Below are 18520 nucleotides of genomic sequence, written 5' to 3'. Positions count from 1 at the left end.
GAATATAAAGTCAAAAGGAGGAGGAAACTTAGTTCACCTGCCCTACCCTCCATAAGGATGGAATTATTGCCATACAAATGTTAATGTTAAAGGTATTTGTACTGGACGCCGTCACCACCGGAAGTGGTCCCCAGGCGCTCTGGCAGATCTAAAAGAGGAGAGGTGGGCGGTTAGTAGGGTGTAGTGGGAGTAGGAGAGTGAGAGCTGTGATGTCCTGTTGGCAACTTCAGTTCGGTTTTCACCGTGCGCTGAGCAGGAGTGCTGTTATCGGATCGGTAAAAGTTCCCAGGTGCTGTTGATACGGGTTATGCGTTTGTCGGTTGCAGTGTGGTGAAGTATGTGCGGATTGCTGTGCAGAGAAGTGGTTGTATGGGTTTCTTTGTGAGAAGGGTATAGGGAAAGTTGAGGTTTTCAAGTTGGGATAGTGTTTTTTTGTTTGTTGGGTCTTTCCTTATCTTTTAGTCTTTGCGGTTCTTTGTTCCACATCTATGGTTATCCTGTGAGTTTGGTATTGTAGTTAGTCCGTCTGGTTGCAGGTATGATGAAGTGGCATTTTTCCGGTGTCCTACTTTAGTTTTTTGTTTTCCATTATGAAGCAGGCGTGTTCACCCACACTAGTGTTGTCGATCTATAGCTTATAGGATTCAGCTCCCTTCATGCCCATTTCCGTGTTGGAGGTCCTTACCTGCCTATGTTTCCTCTGTGGACAAGCAGTGTGTGGATATGGCGTCCTCCCCCTGCCCTCCTGTTTCCTCCTTGCCCATTTCCAAGTGCGATCCTAACCTACCTACCTACCTAGGTTTCCTCTTTGGCTTAGCGGTATGCAGAAATGGCATTCTCCCCCTGGTAGATAAGGTAAGGAGTTAGGGAGGATGGGTTCCCTCTCTGGGATTCTTCTTGCCTGCTGCGTATATGCTTCCTGGTCGTTTCCTTCTGGTTCTGTGGCAAAGAGTCAAGTTTTGAGTAGTTTTCTGAACTGAAGATGAGCTCTTGTGTTGCGTATGTTTTTTGGTTGCCCATTGCAGGTTATTGGAGCCAGGTAAGAAAGATGATCCTCAGAATTTTCTTTTGTTGATGGTTTCGGTTATAGGCGGATGTCGTTACTTGATCTGAGTGGTCTTGTTGGGTGGTAGATGTTTATTTCCTCTTTTAGGAACTCTGCTCCTTGGCCGTGGATTGCTCTGTGTGTTATGCACATGAATTTGAACATTATTTGTTGCTTTATTGGTAACCAGTTTAGCATTTTCGGTGTTGGTGTAATGTTCTCTTCATAGTAGTTTGAGCAGGAGTCATGCCGCAGCGTTTTGGATGGGCTGGAGTTTTTTTTAAAGAGTCATTCTGCCATTCCTAGGTATAGGCTGTTGGCGTAGTCTACTCTGGACATGAGAGCGATGATGGTGAGTGTTTTGTGGGTGAAAGAGGAATGGTAGGATCCTTTTTACTGCGTGTAGGAGGAAGAAGCATTTCTTGATGGTAGTGTTTACTTGTGGCTCTAGCGTTAGTTCGTTGTTCATCAAAACTCACAGGTTCTGTACCATCGTTGCTTGAAGCTGGTGCTGTACCAAGTTCCGTAGGCCATGGGATGTAGTCATTGTTTTCTCCGCGGTGGATTTGAAAGGTTTGATCCATAAGGTTTCTGTTTGTTAGGAAGGATATAATCGATAGAATGGTTAAGTCAGTGATTCCCATTTCTTCCAATCTCCCGATGATTGTAATGCCAAATGGCATCAATGGCGGACAGAGTACCCTATGGTGGTAGCCTTAAGGATCCACCAGTGGCCCTCCAAAATGAAATGGGTTGCATCAGGCTAAAAGACCCCACTCCCAACAATCATGTGAAGATCGGAACAAGTTACTTACCTGTAACTGTTGTTCTCCAGCATGGGTCTGGCATGGATTCACATGCTCATGAATATTCCCAGTCGTCAGGCCGGGAATCCTCGGTAAAGAAAAAATCAGTATCAGTTTCGTTTCTGATCTGTCTTTCTTAGTAGTAACCAATCACTGATCTCTGGGTCATACTGGCCACAGCCAATGGCTGCCCTCTCCCTAAGCCCCTCCCCTGGCAGCCATCCTCAGATTTGGTAGCACGTAAAGTGGCAGTATGACCAAGTGAAGAGCCGCAGAGGGGAAGGAGGGAGGGTTCGCATGTGAATCCATGCCAGACCCATGCTGGAGAACAACAGTTACAGGTAAGTAACTTGTTCCTTCTCCAGCATGGGGTCTGGCATGGATTCACATGCTCATGAATACAAGAATACATAGCAGTACACACATGCACAACCACGGGAGGTGGCAAAAGGCTCAACATTAAGCAACTCTTACCTCCTCACTAGGCCCACCTTCAGGCGAACAGGTTGCGCAGCACTACTTGGCCGACCCTGGACTCCTCCCTGGAGTCCCGATCGACGCAGCAGAAACTTGTGAAGGTGTGCGTCGACCTCCACGTAGCAGCCCTGCAGATGTCCAGCAGGGGCACATCAGACAGGAACGCAGTAGTAGCCGCGATCGCTCTGGTCGAATGGGCTCAGGGACGGCCAGACAACGGTCGGTTTGCCAACCGATGACAGTGCATGATGCAGCCGGAGAGCCATCTGGAAATGGAAGCCTCCGAGAGAGCCTTCGCTTGGTTCACAGGTCCAAAGTTCACAAATAGCTGTGATGTCTTCCGAAAACTCTTTGTGCGGTCCACGTAGAACTTCAGCGCTCTAGCCACATCCAGCGAGTGCAAAGTCCTCTCGGCCGGCGACGAAGTCGACGGAAAGAAAACAGGTAACACCAAGGGCTCGTTGAGGTGGAAGTCTGACGGCACCTTGGGCATAAAGGAGGGGTGTGTCCTCAGCACCACCCTCGTGTCATGAAAAGTCAAGTATGGAGGATTGCAAGATAGTGCCTGGATCTCTCCCACTCGTCGTGCGCAGGTGATGGCCACAAGAAACACAGTCTTCCACGACAGGAACTTCAACTGTGCCGAATGCAGGGGCTCGAATGGCGCCCCCATGAGCCTGGTCAGAACCACATTGAGCTCCCACGCCGGGGCAGGGGCCTTCACCGGCAGGAACGATCGGAACAGTCCCTTCATAAATTCCTTCACCAGGCGATGGGACCACAAGGATGCCCGTCCTGTGGTTCTGGTGTATCGGGAGATCGCAGCCAGATGTATCTTGATGGAGGCGTGAGCCAGTCCAGCCTTTGCCAGCGACAGTAGGTATGGCAGCACTTGGGGGGCCGTAATCCGCAGAGGGTTAATCTTCTGTGCACGGCACCAGACAGAGAACCTCTTCCACTTATGTCCGTAGCACTTGAGAGTTGAGGACGCCCTGGCCTTTGCAAGAACCTCTCTGCAGTCAGCCGGGATATCGTACCCTCCAAACTCTAGTGCTGCAGGAGCCAGGCCTGCAAGTTCAGCGACTCCGGGTCGTGATGAAGTATGGCGCCTCCTTCTCTGGAGAGAAGATCCGCGTCCGTCGGCAGCTTGACTGGTGGGGTCCGGGAACCAGATCTGCCTCGGCCACGCCGGTGCGACAAGGATCATCCTGCACCGGGACCTCTTGAGCTGGTCGACGAGTCGGAGCAGCAACGGCAACGGAGGGAACGCATATAGGAACAGGCCGTCCCAGGGGAACGAAAAAGCATCGCCCATGCTCCTCGGCTGGGGAAACCTGCTGGCGAACCTCTGGCACTTGGAGTTCGTCGCCGCCGCGAACAGGTCGATCTGGGGTTTTCCCCATCGTCGGAAGAGTCGATCCACTTGATCTTGACGTAGTTCCCACTCGTGGCACGAGCGCAGCTCCCAGCTGAGTGAGTCAGCGATGGTGTTTTTTTATCCCTGCCAGATGAAAAGGCACCAGAAACATCCCATGGGCGACGGCCCAATGCCACAGATCCTGGGCTTCCTTGGATAGGGCTGGGGATCTGGTTCCTCCCTGCTTCCGGATGTAGAACATTGTGATGGTGTTGTCGGTGAAGATCCTCACCACCTTGCCCTTGAGGGATGGAAGAAAGGACCCGATGGCCCAGAAAACTGCACGGAGCTCCAGGATGTTGATGTGGAGCGGCTTCTCCTCCGGGAGCCAAAGTCCTCTTGCGTGAAGTTCTCCGGTGTGCGCTCCCTACCCTTCCGTTGTCACCGTTATCTGGTGGAGATGGGGTCTGAGAGTCTGTGCCCGCCGTCAGATGAGCGCGGGTACCCCACCACCGGATCGCTCGTCGGAAGGTCTCGTTGAGCGGGATCCTGTCCTCGAAGCTGCCCGTCGCTTGGATCCAGCGGGCGTCGAGGAACTCTTGCAGAGGGCGCATCCGAAGCCTGCACAGGCGCACGAGATATATGCAGGAGGACATCATCCCGAGGAGGGACTTGATGGACCTCACCCTGGCCACGTCTGTGGCCAGCAGACGCTGCACCTTGCCCAGGATGGCCTTCGTCCTTTCCTCCGACGGCGAGGCCAGACGCGCCACTGTGTCAAGCTTCACTCCCAGAAACAGTGCGACTTGCGACGGGACCAGGTGGGATTTGGGAAAGTTGATGGAGAATCCCAGGTCTGTGAGCAGCTGGACGGTCTTCGCTGTGTGTTCTACGGCGAGCTCCCTTGTCCTTGCTCGGATGAGCCAGTCGTCCAGGTAGGGGTAGACGTGGATCCCCTGCAGGCGCAGCCGCGCCGCCACCTGTGCGAGGCACTTGGTGAACACCCTGGGTGCTGACTTCAATCCGAATGGGAGTGCCTTGAACTGGTAGTGCTGTCCTTGGACCACGAACCTGAGGAACTTTCGGTGTCCTTTTAGAATGGGGATGTGGAAGTACGCATCCTCCAAATCCAACGATGACAGGAAATCGCCCTCCTCCAGCTGTCCCAGCACGTGCTGGAGGGTGACCATACGGAACTTCTGTGCCTTGATGTACTTGTTCAGTCGTCGCAGGTCCAGGATGGGGCACCATCCTCCTGTCTCCTTTTTCACGAGGAAGTACCTTGAGTATACTCCGGAGCCCCGGAGCCTTTTCGGGATGAGCTCGATGGCACCTTTTTTGAGCATCGCCCTTACCCTCAATAGCAGTTGAGGGACGTGATTTTCCTTCCTGGCCACGGGTGGAATGCGGGGGCACTTTTTTAGAAATGCGAGGGCATGCCCCTGGGCCAGGGCGTCCAGCACCCAACCGTCGGTGGAGATGGACTCCCACACGTTGACGAACTTTGCCAGCTGGCCTTCCACCGGGGTGCCTCGGTGGGAGGCCGACACCACGGTCGGTTCAATCTTGCTTGGAGGACACCTTGCCGCCTTGGCCTCCCTGGCGACGACGGCACGGTCCACCCGACTTGCCTCGTCCTCTATAGGCTTCCTGCGACGAGGAGTGGGCCGCTTGGCGGTACGTAGAGGAGCCACCGCTGAATCCCTTGGAGGCACCCTGCATGCCTCCGGTGCTCCGAAAGGACGGCCTTCGTTGCCGGAGAACGCCTAGGGCCTTAGCTGTCTCTGTGTCTGCCTTGATGGCTTGGAGGGACGCATCCACTGTTTTCCCAAACAGATTGTTCCTGTCGAACGGCACGTCAAAAACCTTGGCTTGTACGTCCTGGCGGAAATCCGTCGCCTTGAGCCACCCTCGTCGTCTAAGGCAAATGCTGTTGCCTAGCTGGCATTAACCGGTGTCGGCAATGTCCGTTGCCTCCGTAATGGCGTGGTCCGACGCCACTTCGCCTTCTTGCAAGGTCTCCAGGGCCACGGCCCTCTTGTCGTCCGGTAGGAAGTCCAACAGGGGGGCGATCTTGCACCATAACTCCCTGTTGTAGCGGGCCACGATCGCGAGGGCGTTGGCCGCCTTAATCTTTGTTGCCGCCGACAAGATAACTCATCGTCCCATTGCGTCCAGCTTCTTTCCTTCGCCATCCAGCGGGTAAGTTGACGATGCCCCACCTGCTTTCTTCTTGGCCGCCGCTGAGACAACCGAGTCAGGGGTCGTTTGTGCCCTGAGGCACAAAGGGGCCGCGTCGGGGACCCGGTACTTCTTCTCGTACTGATCCCTCTTGGCAGGTGTTGTAGATGGGTTCTTGAGAAGGGCGAGACCCTCGTCCCAGATGTCATCCAGCAGAGGCACGGCGAGGACTGTTTTCCTCTTGGCCTCGCGCCGTTGGTAAAGGAAACCATCTTTCATCTTCACTTGGAGATCATTGCATGGAAAGATCCGATCTCGTCGGGCAGGGAGGCCCGGGCTGGGGGCGATGGGAGCTCCGTCCCGTCATCACCGCCATCGTCATCGGTGCCCGTCGTGGCCGTGTCCGTTCCCGTGTCATCTCCAGGGACGGGGGACGTGGGCAAAGGTTGAGTAGGCCGCGAGGGCTGAAAAGGCGGTGCTGGATGGATCCGCCTTCTCTTGTTCGGGGGGCTACCCGCCGGGCCTGGCTCTGGCTCCTCCGTCAAGCCTGGTTCCTGTTCCTCCGTCGGTGGTAAGGGCAATCTCGTCCTTATCTCCGAACATAAGGATTGTATTGCCAACAAAACGGCCGCCGAGTTGTCCTGCGGCTCCGGAAGCGACGGTTGACTAGGACCCTCGTCAGTGCCGCTGTCGCTCTCGTCGTCACCTTCGTCGGGATCCCTCCCGTGGGAACGGGCCTCTTCAACGCCCTCGTCGAGGCCCTCGAAGACTTCTACCAGCTCCTCCTCGGATGCTGTGTCCGTGTCCACAATGGCCACCGGGCCCCCCCCCACTCTTTTTCTGCTGGGGTCTTCACGGGGGTCTTTTCGATGGGTCTGAAAGAGGCTTCCCTCCGGGGAGGCAGGGAGACTCTGGGCCCCCGAGGTCGCCTCCACTGGTGTAGCGTCCACAGGCTGCGCTAGGGCCGCCACGATTTCCTCAATAGAGGCCTTGGCCGGGTGAACCAATGCCTTTACCACCTTATGTGGACCTGTGGCCTTCACCTTGGGGGGAGGGTCACCGCCTCGCTCCCCCTCGGCCGGATCCTTCGAGCCCGACCGGGGCCTCTCCAGAAGCTTCGCCGGGTTCTCGGCCTTCCTCTTCCCTGAGCCAGAGCGTTGGCTCGTGGTTGATGGCGCTGGAGAGGAGGCGCCCTGCCTGGCAGCCGAGGAGCCCGACTGTTCAGCACTCCCGGTGCCCGCGGACTCGCAGTGCTTTGCCTTCTGTTGGGCCCCCGTCACTGGGGCGCCCTCACAGGACTTAGAAGACCGCTCGGACTTCTTCTTCTTCTCACCTGACGGGCTCTTTCCTTCCAGCCAGTTGGAGAGACGAAGGTGTCGGTCCCTGATGGTCCGTTCCGGCATGTTCCTGCAAAACGCACAGTCCTTCTCCACGTGCGTTTTGTCCTCATGAAGGCAGTAGAGACATTTTGAGTGCTCGTCCTCCTTGAACACATTCTGCAGCTGGCATCCAGGGCAAACCCTGAACAGCTTCCGGGCGTCGAGCTTCCTTTATCCTGGGCCATGTTCGGGTAGGCTGCAGAAACTCCTGGACTCCTCCAAGAAGCATAACTCGACGAAATCATCACCCTTGAGGGGCGTAGAAAAACTGACACGGATCCCCGTTAATCGGATGTAGAGACGGTGGAGCTTGAGGCTCTATTTGACCGAAAAATGAGAAATTCTCTTTGAAAAAGCACGAAAACGCAGCAAAAGCTTGAGAGTTAAACACGAGGACTCCCAACACTTGAGCATGCGGCAAATATCTGAGGATGGCTGCCAGGGGAGGGGCTTAGGGAGAGGGCAGTCATTGGCTGTGGGCAGTATGACCCAGAGATCAGTGATTGGTTACTACTAAGAAAGACAGATCAGAAACTAAACTGATACTGATTTTGTCTTTACCGAGGATTCCGGCCTGACGACGGAATATTCATGAGCATGTGAATCCTTGCCAGACCCCATGCTGGAGAAACACCAATAGTCAAGAGATTTGCTTGGGTCCCATTAAAAGAGATGGGAAACCTGCAGAAAGAAAAGTCTTCCAATGTTTCAATTGCAAAATGTACAGCTCACCATGTCGATCACAGTGCTTTCAAAACAAACACACCACCCACCAAACGAAAGGACATTAAGGACAGTGCCCACTGCCACGCACCTTAATGAGAATTTTCCTCTTCAGCTGGTTTGGTGAAGGAAGCCCATCAGCCGAGATATCCACTGGCTTGGTCAAGAGCATGTCCCCAAAGACCTTCTTAAATTGTTGCGCCATGTTCCTCTGCTGAGCAATGCTGCAGTGGTCTTCGATTGACAGAATGACTGGGTGCCTGGCAGGAAATTGGGAGCTCAATGTAAATCATTCTATAACTAGGACAACTCATGAAGTGCCAAGGAAAACAAAAAAGCAAGCCCATCTCTCACTGTTGCCACTGTTTTACTCCTTATGTCCTCAAATTATATTAATGCCATTTCCCTGTTTTCACCCCAAACCCGTTTCTGCCTATCCTTCAATTCTGCTGGAGCGCTCTTCCAAAATCATTTGTAAATAAGATGTTGAGCTTGTTCAGTCCCTTGAATCTCAAACACTTGCACGCTGCAACAATTCCTATGTTTGTTTTAGTCGCCACAATTGCGTACTCCGCGTTACCTCAGGCAAGGTTTCCTCAAACTTCATTTAATTATGAATGACGGATAGTTCCATTAACACAACAGCAAATAACATTGCCTTTTCTGTACCTGTGCACAACTTACATTACACCCAAAAGTCGGGGCCTTTACAGCTTGTGCCGACCTGTGTGTCACCAACATTGCCCTAACCCTAACAGCTCCTTTAACTGAGCACCAGTGCTAGCACCCACCTAGGTGCTGGGACCCTCAATGCTTCCTTGCATTACTGATATCAAAACAGGGACCATAGGCCCTTCTGCAACTGTGCATCACCAATATATCACACATAAGCAGAAATGCCCCCTCTACTTGTGTGGATAAATTACTGATATCATCCCTCAGTGAACCCCACATCTGAAATGGAGTTAAAGGAACATATGACCCCCTGCCACTTGAGGCAAGGGCCCTCATTACGATCGTCACTTGGTCCGGCAGAATTAACCCCGGATTACAAGTGGCAGTGTAAATCCCCATTGCAGGGCTCTATGGTTCTTTTTCCACTGCAGTAATTCCGCCGATTTTTCGGTGGAGAGTTGGAGAATTTACCTCCAGCATGATGTTGGAGGTAAGTCCTCCACTCCAGGTCCATACTGTTAGTATGGCAGAGTAGGAATATTGGTGGTAATTCCGTTACCGCCAATTTCTTCCCGCTCTGCCATACTTGTAATGAGACCAAAAGACTAATTATTACTCCACCCGTGTATAAATGATCTCGCCAAGGATTATGGCATCTAGTATTTTTTGTCTCTGTGCATCTCAGATTACATTACACATACCTAAAATGCGGGTTTCTTTTGCTGGAAGTCTTTCTGAACCTGTTCACCTCTGATCCCACAACTGCAGGGCTAAATAACCACAAAGGATTCGACAGAATATAAATCTGCCAGCATACAGCGCCTTTTAAATGCTACCAATTTCCAGAAGCTGTGGGCTCTATCACATACTGCCCTTCACTGAGCTACAGTTCTGTGCTCTGTGTAAACCTCTGAACCTAGACCCTTCAGAGATGCCTTTTTTGGGGGGGCGAAACAATAACTAAGGCAAATTTGGCTTCAAGCAGAGGGTGAGTAGTTAAGTGATTGTGAGGAGGGAGAAGGATCCCTGTTAGTCTCATCTTTGCCGATGAGTGGGCACTCATCTCACACAAGTCTCAATTATGCATACTCACTCCGAGCTGACGAAAGCGTGCTCTTTAATGGTGGACAAAACGTCAGAGAACTTGATTTTGGTGGTTAACGTATGTCCATGGTATATCACTGGCATTCCGTCGGGGCCATCCCAGCAATCCACTAAAAAGTAAAGAAAGGTGCAAAAGGTTTTAGGTTCACACTCCCCACCATCATATAAGGCACAAAAGCAAAACGAATGTAGGGGGAAAAGAATAGAATGAATACTGCAATTAGTGGGTTGATTAGAGCACAAGGGGGTTCAGATGATTCATGTCCAGTCACCTTAAAATGAAGTGCTGTTAGGATACTTTGTATCCTCAAACCTGTTTCTTTTGTAACTTTGTGGTACAAACGCAATCCGTCCAAGATGGGCTCTTGGCAGCACATACCTTTCTACTATGTTTAATCATGTCTTACTTGTGAAGTTCTGCATTTTACTGCATGATGCCATAAAGAGTACCATGTACTCTAAAATGGTTGGGCCATAAGATTTTCGCTGTTCTTTGGCAAAGCCTGCCCTTTCCTCTTCAAAGTTTGGGGGTGGAGGGAGTGTGTGTGTGTGTCTGTGTGCCTGTGTCCGTCGCCAGATGTGGGAGCTGGGACTGTCTGGTCCCCAGTCCACATCTGTGTCCCCGAGTGGCTGTTGGGCAGATTGTTTGGCCAGTGGCTATCTATGATTGGATAGCCACTACCAGTTTTGAATGGTGCAGATCTTTACCATTGGTGCACGTGGGGATGACGCCAGTCCAAATCCGGGGTAAAAAGGTGGACTCCTGACCGCTAGCGGGGCGCGGTGCAAGATGGACGTGGGCTAACAGAGCTCATGCCGGTTCGGAGTCGGAACCGAATAAATATGCAACATAAAACGGATTGAAGACATCTAAAACTACCGAATTCTAATGAATAGCCATCCAGGATCCTGAGGACATCAAACGCGAATACAATCGGCCCATGGAAGCTGGAGGTAATTGTGAGACAGCTCCTCAGAGTGCGAACCAAGGACAAAAGCCTGCCAATTTCTCCCGCACCGGGATCAGGCTTCAAGACCACAGCTCTGAGCGGCCAGAACGGGGCCCTCACCGACTGCGCCCGAGACAGGAACGGGCCGCCCACCACGTCAACTGGAGCCGCTGCACACTCCCAGACAGAGCGGACTGCCCCGCAGTGCGGCGAGCGGAGCGCAAGGCCCCCGACACGGGGGAGGAGAACCACTGATAACCACCCCAGCTCTGCTGCACCCCACAATCAACTTCAGACTACCACCACTGCAGCAGGAGTCGGAACGAGACCTCCCAGCATCTGCCAGCCCACATCGGAGATCCTTGGGCAGTGTTCACCGCTGCATTACTCCAGGACTGGCCAACAGACGCCCGCCTAGAGCAGCCTCCTGATGTCGCAGGCCGCAATTCAAGTAAGCAGAGTAGGGAGCCCATAGCAGATCCGATGACCAGCGGTCAATACCGGCCACATGAGCGCAAATAGGGCTGGCCGCCACTACGCAACAAAAAAAATAAACTGAAAGTACAATTCAAGTAAACACAGGCTCTTGGGCCACATGGGACTCCTGTGGGGCAGCGCACTCAGTGCAGGCGTGGCCCCCCAGGACAGAAACCCCCACGGGGCAGCTTAGCCCACAACCCACAGAAAGAAGACCAGGACCACCCACCCAATCCCCACAGATCGCCCGTCAGAGCTGGGGGCAAATATGAGGTCAGACTTTAGCCGGGCATTGGAGACCTACTATCAACGTCTCTTCCATTCACACTTTCATCCTGTGTTTCCTGTACCCAATCACATGGGATATTTTATTCACAAGCAAGTTGACTGTTAAAATGTGTAAATGGATGTTTTACACCTTATGTCACCTGTAAATATGTTACACTGAATTGCCAACAGAACTATGCGTTTGTTCACCACAACGGTCATTATGTACTGTTATGTATATACAAAAACTTAAAATACTTTGCAAAAAAAGAAAAAGCATCAGCTAAAACTAATAAAAGCTGACACTTTCATACAAGTTTGAGATATGTGTTTGTCAGCAGCAAGCATGTTTTTTTCAATAACGGCTGCCCCAGTTGCATGGGCACCCAAAAGGGTTTAAAAACTAGTGTGCACTTGATGAATTGTGTGCACTCGTTTGATTCATAGAGGGTAGGACAACCCCCTTGTTATAGAGCTGGGGGCAAGTCAGACGACCCCCCCCACCAGCGGCAAGGGATAAAGCGATCCACACAACAGCCGAACCCCGCTAACACCAGGGGGAAGGACAAAAACAAGCAGGCGCCACACTGGACCACCTCCGCATGGAGCGGCGTAGGGCCCATCCACGGCGCGGCCCCAAAAAGGGAAAATAGGCCGCCCACATGCAGGCACACCAAGAAACGCATCTACCCAGACACCCTGCTGGACCCCCACACACGACATACAAGCGGCGCCAGCAAACAGACAGCGAGTTGAGCCAAGGCTCGAGACCACAAAGCTCACAAGGTGCCCTACTCGCTCGCAGGAACAGCACCCAAATGGCAGAACACAGATCGGTCCTACCCCCATCCTGCACAAACAGGGGGACAACAAGCGCCTCTCCAACTGCGCACCCTAACGAAACGGCGCAAAAGGGAACTAAAACACTCACCCCGATTAGCAGCAGACTGCATAAGAAACACTGCAATAAGGCGACAAGCGCCCCCCATGATCCGAAAACCTGAGTGCTCCCACACCAAACACGGAACCCAATCACATAGAACAATAAAGTGCCATAGAAGGTAGCCTGCCAGATTAGCGCAAAGCAATATCACGAGCCACCACAGCCCACCAAACGATCAACTTACAGTCACGGGCCGGGCACCAGAAGCCACAGGGGCATGCAAAGAGAAGGTCGCACCCACAAGACTGAGGCACCAACAGCCCCCGCCTCACCTACCCAACCGCGTAGATCCAACAGGAACAAAGCGGATATTGACGTCCAAATTCAACTTCAAACCATCCTGGCAGAAATGCAGATCATAGGACAACGAACTCAAGAAATGAATAACACAGTGCTGGACATTAAGCGTGATCTCCAGGTAGTTCAAACCCGCCTGACCGCCCAAGCAGAGCACATCACAGACAACGAACAAAGGATAAGTGCAATAGAGGACAATCGAACAACAGCGTAAAGTGACCTAGATGGGTCATCCGGGAAGTCCAAAGGCTGGGCGAAAAAAATCGACAACCGAGAAAATCGCTCCCATTGAAACAACCTCTTGGTGCTGGCCTGTCCGAGAATGTGGAGGGAGCGAACCTCGAGACCTACATATATGACTTCCTTCGGGACACCCTCAAAATTGAGAACCCCCGAGATCTCACAATCGAGAGGGTACACAGGGCACCAATCCCAAAACCACCTCCCGATTAGCGGCCCCAAATCATAACCATGTGCTTGCTGAACTTCCAGCATAAGATGGTGATCCTAAAAGCGTACAGAGCGGCAAGCCCCCTCAGAGTTGGAACAGCAGACATCAGAATTTTCTACGACTACTCGCTGGAAGTCTCCAAGAGACGCATGGAATTCAGCCCGATCTTTGAAGATATGAAGACTTCAAACCACCGCCAAATCTAAATTTTCCAGCAACATGGTGCGTTCAAATCGACAAGCAATGGCACACCTTCGAAGAACCTGAAACAGCATGGCGTTTCCTCCAGCAGCGCGACATAGTCACTGCGGACTTTGAACAACCACCACCGGAGACCCAGCACCCGGATAAGCACCCCCCCTCCAACCCAGACAGACCACAGGCATGCGGGATGTGGCAAAAAACCATTTGCAGACCTAAGGGCTGGGGGTCAAAGCACTGAAAATGTAATGGCACACAGCGCCTCCTCACTACAAACTCCCACCAGGCCAAAAATGGGCTAGAGCGCAAGCAAAACCTGGATCCATGTGCGTGACGTATCCTCATTAGAAGACCAATCGAATATGTTTGAATCTTGTCAGCAGCTGCCTCTGGCCGAAAAGAGGCACGCCGCAGCCTCGTCAGTAACAAGAGGCGATGAAAAGCACCCAAAGAAGGGTGCGGCACAGGGGGCAGCCATGTACATCGGCCCCTCCAAACCTTGCGCAAGGGCACAAGTGCCCCTTGTCAGGGCAGGGCATACGGATAAGCCCACCCAATGTTTCTAACAAGTAAATAGTTTAAGCATTGTTGGAGGCTCAGGTTGGAGCCTAAGTGAGTTGCTGGTTCCTAACACCAAACAATGCTGGCCCCACCATGTCCTCATAACAAGCACAGATACACAAAGGCAGATACCATCTACCAAACGCAGATATGCAAAGGCATACACATACAGACAATGGCCTCGAATATTACCCTCGTAACACTTAACATCCAAGGCCTAGACTAACCTATTAAGCACAGACGATTGCTCACTGGCATGCGGGCTCTCCAGGGGGACATAATCTTTCTCCAAGAAACTCATCTGGGTGCCACATAGTCAGAGAAACTAAAGCGAGGGTGGGTAAGCACAGTGTTTCATTCCCCACAACAGGGGAAAAGAGGGGTATCCATCCTCATTAATAAGAGGGCCCCATTCCTGGTCCAAAACTCAATCGTAGACAAAGAGGGCAGATACAGTCTAGCCCAGGGACTCCTGCACCAGCATCCCATCATGCTCCTAAATGTTTACGCCCCCACCTCGGTCACCCCATCCTTTTTCACAAAGATGTTTGCAACATGCGCACAGTACATGGGCAAGATCACGCTCATAGGGGGAGACCTCAATGTTACCCTGGAGCCCCAATTGGAACGCCTGGGAACTGTCCCCGGAGGCCCCACCACATTGAAAAAACTAGCAGCCCTCCTGACACTAATGAAAGACCTATGCCTAATCGACATATGGCGAGACAAACACAGACGAAATCAGGACTGCACGTTCTACTCTCATCCACATGATAGCTACTCCCGACTGGACTACTGGCGAACCCCAGCAAACGCACTCCACCTAGTATCCGAATGCACGATTCTCCCGACTGTCCTCTCAGACCATGCCCCGGTCCTCTTACGCATTGCCCTCCCTGCCACCATGCGCAAGCCTCCCCCCTGGAGACTAAACCTCTGCATGCTCCACTACCCAGACTACCTGGAGCACCTGGCAACTGACTCCGAGCAGTTTTGGGAATCCAACGTAGGTCAGGACTACACAACCCATAAGTGCTGGGACGCATTCAAGGCCTACCTAAGGGGACAGATTATATCGCGCTCGGCGCACACACGCAAGACCTGGGGGGAGGAAATAGCCTGCCTAACAGTGGAACTAAGTAAATCCGAGATGGCCCACAAGCGATCGAGAGACAAACACCCGAAACCACAACTAAACAAACTATGCGCCAAAATCAAACAGATCACCACCGACAGAGCCCAAAAAGCCTACACAAGCTGGTCCCAGTCATATTATTTTGAAAGCGATAACCCCCTGAGGACTATGGCCCTTGTCCTAAAACAGACAAGCAGCGCAAACCACAGCCACAATATGCGATAAAGAAGGGAAACCGCTAACGGGAGACACTCCAATCAATGCTTGGTTTGCGGAGTTCTATAGAGAATTATACACAGCCCTAGACGCGTCTGCGATCCCTGATATCGATCTCTTCCTAGACTCCATACAGATCCCAAAAATCCCCCCGGACCACATACCTGCCCTCGAAGCATGCATCACAGCAGCAGAGATAACAAGCGCCATTGCTGCACTAACCCCTGGGAAAGCAGCTGGACCAGACGGGATCCCAATAGATCTTAATAAGAAACTAGGGGGGGACATCGCACTCCAACTTGAGGGAGTATTCAACGAAGCAATCGTCCTAGGACGCCTTCCCCAGTCCATGCTTTCCGCAAACATAGTGGTCTTCCACAAGGAGGGGCGGGATCCCGAACTATGTAGCTCTTACAGACCTATTTCTCTCAAACGCTGATGTCAAGATTCTGGCAAAACGCCTAGCCATAGGGATTGAAAATAGCCTCCCATATATCATCCACAAAGACCAAACGGGATTAATATGAAATAGACATTCAAGCGGCAACATTACAAGGCTGCTGCACCTGGTAATGGGGGACAGGGACCCGGAAGATGCAATACTGGCTGTTGACGCGGAAAAAGCCTTTGACAAGGTTCAGTGGGATTTCATATTCAAAGTACTACCACGATATGGCTTTCCCCCTCACGTAGTGCAATTGATCAGATTGTTATATACAGGCCCCACAGCTGCGGTCATCACCAATGGCGTCACCTCCCCGGCTTTCGAGCTACAGTCAGGGACGCGCCAGGGTTGCCCGCTGTCGCCACTGCTATATGCTTTATCCATAGAACATATAGCGATCAGACTTCATGCAGACAAGGGATGGACGGGCATCATACAAGGCGGAGAGTAACACTGCGTATCCCTCTACACAGACAACATGCTACTCTATGTCAGTAAAGGTCGCACATCCCTCACGTACATCCGATCGCTCCTTCTGGAAACAAGCCCAATGGCTGGCTACACAATCAACTGGGGCAAGTCGGAGGTCATGCCACTGCGCCCGGACATCCCATGGGACCCAGGAGGAATGACAATTGAGGTGCTGACATTGATGCCGAGGTACTTTCTCCCTGCAAATGCATCACATAAAGTACCTCGGCATCAATGTCAGCACCTCAATTGTCAACATCAGAGACCTAAACTACCCCAGTAAAATAGCACACATTTGCCAAGACCTAAAAAAGATGGGACATGCTAGCCCTCTCCCTCACCGGACGAATAAACGCCCTCAAAATGAACTCGTTCCACAAGCTTACACACATCGCCATGATGATCCCCATCAGCCCAGCCCCCGACTCCCTGAAAGAATTAAACAGAGCAATCGCAAAAGTTTATCTGGAGAGGGAAGAAAGCGAGAATTCACCTATTGGTCCTAAAGGCCGCTAAACCAAACAGAGGTCTTGCGGCCCCCTCCCTGAGGGCCTACTACCAAGCGGCACAGGCCTGCTGGATAAAGCGATGGCTAGACACATCAGACGAGTCTAGCTGGAGGGCAATGGAGGTTGAAAAGATGAAACCAATAAACCCGATCGAAATCATGGCCATCCCCCCGAGAGAGCTCCCCTCACACTTAAAGGAACACCCTATCATCGGGCCCACCTTAACCCAATGGCACAAACTCAGGGTGACACAAGGGGCCCAAACCTTGCATGCCCCACCATGGTCCAGTATCAGGGCAATCCTATCATACGAACAAACACAAAAAATACATCGCAAACAAGACCTGGAATGGGCTTCCATACGACCTATGGACTTATGTGAGGTGGGACGACTGCTGCCATTCCAAGACGCACAACCCAGAATGGGACTGAATACAGGCGACTGGCTTACGTATCACACAATTTGCAACACCATACATAGGCACACTGCACAGATATCTCCGACACACACCCCAGCCCCCTGCGAGACAGAAATGGAACATCACTTAGACACATACCTACACATACGCACTTTCTATCAAATGGCGATATCGGACAACCAGGGTCGTGACCATACACTAGCACAAATCTGGTCTGAGGACCTTGGCACCCAAATCGAGATATCGGATATCCTGGAATACTATACAGCCATAGCCCTAATATCCACCAAACTCAAAAACAGAGAGATCCAATACAAAATCATACAACAGCAATACTTCACCCTGACAACTCTTTTCCAGATGGGAATCGCTCAATCAAACCTGTGTTGGAGGGAATGCGGATCCTTAGGCACTATGGAACACATACTATGGCACTGCCCCAAACTCACTCAATACTGGCGGGGGGGGGGGGTCCACAGACAAATAGAGGGCATCAATGGGGCTACGGTCGCACTCACACCTGAGGTGATGCTGTTTGGTGCGGAGGCGGATGACTGGCACGAGGACTCTCTAACCTGCAGACTCACAGGGATAATGCTATTCACAGCCAGGAAGCTATTGATCATCCACTGGAAGGCTGAGACCTCCCCACCCCTCAGTCACTGAACGCACAGAACTACTGTCAAAAACATGCAGAATAGAGCTAGCAGCGCTGGCCAGAAGACAGACATACAATTCCCCCCCCTCCCCCAAGGGTGGCAAAATTTCTGCACACTCACAGACCTGTACACCTAGGGGGTGTGGGGTAGGGGAGTAGGGAAAAGGGGACAAATAAACACCCACAGAATCAGGGTGCACGTCCACAATAATACCGAGGCCAGCCAGTTCGAAATCCAAATCCTATCTTGCCAACGCACAGCGCTCTAGGCCACAGAGGTTACAAGTTCTCAAAGCAACTGACAGTTCGGGGGGTGGTCGAGGGGTGGGTACGGGATGTTCTGTTGGGGTTCATAGTTCAGCTACTAAAGCTAAATAAGCGGATGGGTTCTTCATCAAGAGGGGTGGGGGCAGGTGGGAGGAAAATGTACCGATGCAGATCTGCGAACCAGAGCATACAATTCATGCGGGAATGCACACATGCAACAACAACACGCGGCTGCAAACCCAGTCCCCTAAAGTACTGTATTTTATTGTACCATGATCAATGAAATGGCAATAAAATGTTTAAAAAAAAAAGAGGGCTCCTGCATCCATTCAACAGATCATCGTTGGAGCCAAGACCACTTCTTAGAAGTAAAGCCCGCTGCAGACCCAAGGATAACCCTTGCAGCTGACCAGCACCAACAATGGGAACCACCAGTCTTGACCCTACTCAAGCATGCTGAGCCTTCAGAAGTGCCCCTTCACCTTCTGGTGGACTGACCAGCCCTC

The 18520-nt window shown here is 52.0% G+C and overlaps 1 protein-coding gene across 1 annotated transcript in view; it reads right to left on the bottom strand.

Moving 5' to 3' along the window:
- PLCG1 (phospholipase C gamma 1) overlaps positions 1 to 18520 on the bottom strand; it is a 1097362-nt gene that overhangs the window by 437077 nt on the left and 641765 nt on the right. Inside the window, exons 12-13 of the mRNA XM_069652272.1 lie at positions 9737 to 9857; positions 8060 to 8228 (exon numbers count right to left, since the gene is read on the bottom strand). Coding sequence (XP_069508373.1) covers positions 8060 to 8228; positions 9737 to 9857 — 290 coding nt within the window. The remainder of the gene's footprint in view (positions 1 to 8059; positions 8229 to 9736; positions 9858 to 18520) is intronic.

Source organism: Ambystoma mexicanum, chromosome 3p, assembly GCF_040938575.1.
Source record: "Ambystoma mexicanum isolate Mex_15411 chromosome 3p, UKY_AmexF1_1, whole genome shotgun sequence".
NCBI lineage: Eukaryota > Metazoa > Chordata > Amphibia > Caudata > Ambystomatidae > Ambystoma > Ambystoma mexicanum.
Note: the sequence above shows the minus strand (reverse complement) of the source record. Positions and strands in the feature narration are given on the sequence as shown.